At 36.0% G+C, this 5,290-nt stretch overlaps 1 protein-coding gene across 1 annotated transcript; it reads right to left on the bottom strand.

Moving 5' to 3' along the window:
* Window positions 1-1,860: 1,860 nt before the first annotated feature.
* Window positions 1,861-4,814, bottom strand: LOC143578253 (uncharacterized). The gene is made up of 4 exons (XM_077061890.1): window positions 4,614-4,814; window positions 4,430-4,543; window positions 4,103-4,348; window positions 1,861-2,166 (listed from the first exon to the last, which is right to left on the bottom strand). The coding sequence occupies exons 1-4, from the start codon at window positions 4,812-4,814 to the stop codon at window positions 1,969-1,971; spliced, it is 759 nt and encodes a 252-aa protein (XP_076918005.1). The 3' UTR covers window positions 1,861-1,968.
* Window positions 4,815-5,290: the final 476 nt, after the last annotated feature.

Raw genomic sequence — 5,290 nt, 5'->3', positions numbered from 1 at the left:
TATGTATGTATGTATGCATGTATGGATGATAGAGGAACATGTAAGTATTTAATACGTATCTTCGGACGCGTATTAGCAAGTAAGTGAATGAAATGTATGTTTAAATGATTAACTGGAACTCGCTCAGCGTAGCTGACTTTTAGTATGCACGCAAGTGAATAGGATGAGACAAGTGGCTTGATGAGACATGTGGCAATAAGACAAAGACTGGCATCGAAGAGAAGATAATTCACATGTTATTTATGTTTATGTTAAGACTTATGTTATTTTTTAGTTTAAAACAAAGTGATTATGTTATGTAAGAACGGTTGACTTTATATTCCGCAATTTGTTTTAATTAATTCTGATTTCTGAATTATGTGAATGAGTAATTCCAACCTGAGCAAAAGTAGGGTTCTCGAGACCGGGGCCTTACATATGGTCTACAACTGGATCCGACTAAGATCCAAAAATTCATGTAAACCTATTTATGATAGGTTAAGCATCTGAAAACGCAAAGACTATCAGAACAAGTTTACCGACAGAACAAGAAGGTGAATATGTTTAACGTTTACAAACTATTAAACAAATTTACTCTTATAGAACAAACGGGTTGTGTGTCTTAAAGAGTTGAAAAACATAACAGACAAGTAGCATGCATGCTATGCGTCAGTCTCAAAACATATCTCCAATGGGCACAACTCTCGGAGATACCGTTGACCTATGTGTGTATATTAGTGATACACCCATAGGAAGAGCAGATGCCATGCTGAGTTATACAAAAAACTATATTTGTGTTTTAACAAAAAATTGAAAATGTTTTAGAGTCAGGTGTAGCTAATGCATTTTTTCAAACTGTTTTACAGGAAATCAGTAAGGTTAAACCATGCAAGAATGACCGAGTAGAAGATTGAGGATGGTATGGTGTCATATCCCAACTAAAGGGTTAGACGTGAAGATGGAATACCCAACCACAACAAATCGGATATAACGTAACAAAGTACTAGGTCAAATTACAACCAAATGTCAATTTGGAATGTTTTAGGAAAGTAGAAGGCAAAATAATTGAGGTTCATATAGATAATTGGTACACTGACAAAAAAAAGGTTTTTTTTTTAGGACATCATCTAACACGATGACTATATTTGTGTGCGTTTAAGCTCCATAGGAGATCAACGCGGAGGCAAACCTGGGTTCGAACATGGTGCATGGTCCCAAAGGGGTTATTAGCACTCAGTGAGTGGCTGCCGTCCCAGGAGGTAAGCACGCCCAGGATTCATCACATGTAAATGGTAATATACTTTTTTGCTTTCAGTCCCCACCCCAATCACACAACAAATTTGACAAGATCGATGTCCCACATATTATTATTAAAACAACCAAAGTAACAATGGCCTTTAGTCAAACATTCGACCATACGTGCATGTTATTTGATTTCCATCACTCCCTACTAACAAAGTAACAATGGCCTTTAGTCAAATATTCTCATCCTTACTAAGTTGAACTATAAGACGTACCATAAAATATTTAATGTATGTATGAGTGAAGGAAAACAATTTGAAAACACATGGAATTATATATTAACCAAAAACAAAGGATATCATTTCATTCTACTATACACAGATCGTACCCACAAAATCTGCTTTTGCAAGCAACTCAGATATCAAAATTTCATTCTAATTTTATGCTGGTTGACCGAATGTCATTGTCAATTTTATAAAGTACAAGATAAATGTATACATACCCTGACGATACAAAGCGAAGCAGAAAGTCGCATGAACCACATAATCAATTATACATTTGGTATTTTAAGTTATAGCAATAAGTATATATAAGGGGTTCTTGCAGTAAACCAAAATAAAGTTGTAGATAAAAAAAAAAGATTGATGTTTTCATATCCTAAGCACAAAACACATAAACGTGTACATATACAAAGCTTGGACAGTGAGTGATATAAAAAGATCGACGTAATAGCAAGGGATTAGTAGTCTAGTCCCACGGACTGGCAATGGGAGCATCCCTGAAGACCGAGGTGCCACCTGATCCGGCTGGTGAAGGTGATGGGGAAGGTGAAGGAGACGAGGCAACATAGTTTGTTCCGGTTACAGATACACTTGCTTGACCATTTGAAGTAGGAGCAAATCGTGATGGACTACTTGCAACTATCCCTCGTGACGAGTTCGGTACCTGCATCTTAAACCAAAAACGCTTTCATTAATATTAGAATTGATCAAAAATCAAATTTATTTGTCTTAAACCTTTTCTCTTCAAAATCCAAACGACATTCAATCAACACGAACCATGAAATAAAACAATGTGGTTGAAAATGATCAGTTCTAAATGCGTAGGATTTCTTTTCGGGAAACACTAAACGACTGCTTATACAAGACATTATTTATGAAGAAATAAACTCAAAAAACACCTTATAAACCCAAAATGTAAAACTGGGGATATCTTTTCATAGCATAAATCTTTTAAAAATAAACAATATTTTGAGTGACGACTTTGACCAATGTTGTTTGAATAGAAGGATAAAAAAGACTTACCTTTTTGATGAATCAAGATTTAACCAAGAGTAAACTAATATTAATTAGTGAATGCGTGACGGTCTGCCGTCTAATCTAGTAATCACTAATAACTAACTAAAGCAAAAAGACCGCTCTCTCTTATAAAATTGCAGAAAGTTGTAAAGTTGCTTTGTTGGACTTAATCGTTTAGTTCACGTGTGTCGTGTGAAAAGAAAACAGGTTCAAGACTTGGTGTGCAAGGGTATGCGAAACTAAGCAATGGATTAAAGAGTTCAGGGGCATTCACGTCTTTTAGTGGTTTATTTAATTATTCAGTTTATTTAAGGTTTATTTAGGGGGTGTTAGGGATTGCTTATTTTCACCAACTTATAATAACTTTTTGAAAAATAATAAGGTGTTTGGGATTGCTTATATTGTGAGAGGAAAAGTTCCATAAGTTACACTTTTGTAACTTATGTACCACCCTAATCTATGAGATTTAAAATATGTGTATGCTTTTGTTCAATAAAATATATATACCTTGAGATATTATTTATTGAGATACAGTAACTTAACGTTTTAAAAGAGGCTTCGATTATACGGGAAATGCATATGACAAATTCAGTTTATTTTTTTTAAAGGAATTTCCTCAAACTTGTATTACCAAGTGTTTTAAAATAAAAGTTATGAGGACCAAACTTGTTATTTTAGCAAACTAGAGTTAGAGGGGTATTTGAGAAATTAAACAAAATAAAAAAAAAATGGGCCTAAATTCCGCAAAAGTCTTAAATAATGTGTTTACGAAATTTGAGTGTTATAAGATTAACTTAATGAAAAGCTATAAGGAGTTAAAATAAGGAATCCCAAACACCCCCTTATTTGGTTTATGTTTATCTTAATGGGCCAAGAGAATTATGGGTTGTTTAGTTTCTCTATTTGTTAGGATTAGAGTTCAATTATGATTAGGTTTTTAAGGCTACTTATAACCTTATTAACTTTTGGAAAAGTTAAAAGGTGTTTGGTATTGAGACTTACTGTGAGAGGAGAAGTTAATAAGTCACAATATTGTGACTTATTTAACTTTTGGGAAAAAGTTATAAGAAAGTAAAACAAGGAACCCGAACACCCCCTTAGTAAAGTCTACTTTTCGGTTTATTTATGTTAATAAAGAGGGCCGATCAAGTTTTGATCAAATCTTGTATTCTGCGTTTTATCTTTTGTTTGATTCTGGGCCATTCAGCTTATGAAGCCAAAGGTTGACTGGTGTTCCTTTCCTTTGTAAATCAAACAAAACTTTTATTTTGCTGTTAATTCATCTACAAGATATATAAATACCAGAAGAATGAACCAGCCGAAAAAAATGCTCACAGCCCATTAATCATTACCACCTTCATTTTTTCTCTAATCTAAAATATCCCTCAACTGTAGATAGTGGTGGCTTGCAACCACTACAGAAAGATAAATTACAGCTAAAAACCACCTAATTCCGTCAATGAAAGTGTAACTGATCTAAAATGTTGTATCGGATAATCAATGTGCCCACTTCTCTACCAGATGTTTTAACTAAAGCATACTACCAAAAACAGCAGAAGCAAAGGAAATATAAGTAGTCTTACCATGCTGAATGGGGCCCGCCTAGGAAGAGACTCTGAAGACGGTGACATGCTGCTCATCCTCGCCATATGGCGAGAATGCACATTATGAGTTGACACGTCATCAGCATCTGCTCCTTCTGAACCAGGCCGGGGAGTCACATGCCTACTGATTGAACCAGAGTCATTTGTCACATCCACTTGCAGAGGCCGACCTGTAATCCCCTGCACATTACTTCTTCTTCGCAGCTCTTCTTCGGCATTTAAAATCTATTAATAACATAAAAAGACCGGTGATGTAAATGAAAACATGAATATCGGATTGTAGTTTGCAAAGAAAGGTGTAATCACCTGTTTCAGCACTTGTACCAGTTTATGCTTTCTTTCTTTCAAGATTTGTAACTTGTCTTCAACCTCTTTCTTCCTTTTCTCTTTGTCATCTAAAGAATCATCGTCCTCAGGGGGCTGCAAAAGAAGAATAAATAGTAAGCACCAGAAAAAGCCCTGATTGTATAAACAGACAGATCGATGATACCGGAGGTTGAAGGGCATCAGCATCAGCAGTAGAGCGAGGCTGTTGGGGATTAGAGGTGGTGGGTTGTTGGAGTGCCCTCGAACGGCGGTTGAGGAGGGTTTTGAAATCCTTCAGAGAGATCTTGCGGGCAGGCATCACCCATTGCCGGGGACTGTCGGCCGCACGGTGGAGGTTGCCTTTGTACACCGATATCGCCACCATTTCTATCTCCAACACAACTCCTTCTCTCTCCTCTCTTGTTCCCCTCCCCCGTTGATTTCACAAATATCAATTCTCAAAAATTAACATTTTGTTTCCGAGTTGGGGTGCGCAATGATGTAAAAGTTACTAATTGGCTAAGGGAAAGGGAGATGACTGTCGATTAATCGGATTAATTGAATCGGACTTCAATGTATAATTTTTAATTTTATATGTTCACATATTTTGACTGAAATCTCGCTTGAAACCGCTGATTTTGGCCTAAATCTTGTCGAAAACCATCGATTTTAACCGGGATCTCATAAAAAACGTCGACTAAGTTCGATGAATCCTAATTTTAGATGGATTTGATCATTAACTGATTAATTGACCAATTAGCCCAACATTTATCAGTGGGGGTGGGGACTATCGATTAATGGGGGATTAATCAGCGCATAGTCAGGATTTTTACAACACTATCGAGTATGCATGGAATGGGG

This window comes from Bidens hawaiensis, unplaced genomic scaffold (genome assembly GCF_021521415.1).
Source record: "Bidens hawaiensis isolate Kalapana, Puna unplaced genomic scaffold, B.hawaiensis_p1.1 tig00029086_1, whole genome shotgun sequence".
Classification (NCBI taxonomy): Eukaryota; Viridiplantae; Streptophyta; class Magnoliopsida; order Asterales; family Asteraceae; genus Bidens; species Bidens hawaiensis.
Note: the sequence above shows the minus strand (reverse complement) of the source record. Positions and strands in the feature narration are given on the sequence as shown.

What these genes read in the sequence shown, in the direction of transcription:
- LOC143578253 (XM_077061890.1), bottom strand. Translation starts at nt 4,814, where the DNA reads ATGGTGGCGATATCGGTGTACAAAGGCAACCTCCACCGTGCGGCCGAC. An exon ending in CTGATGCCCTTCAACCTCCG is followed by an intron (nt 4,544 to 4,613) that starts GTATCATCGATC and finishes CTTCTTTTGCAG; the next exon opens with CCCCCTGAGGACGATGATTC. An exon ending in TGGTACAAGTGCTGAAACAG is followed by an intron (nt 4,349 to 4,429) that starts GTGATTACACCT and finishes TGTTATTAATAG; the next exon opens with ATTTTAAATGCCGAAGAAGA.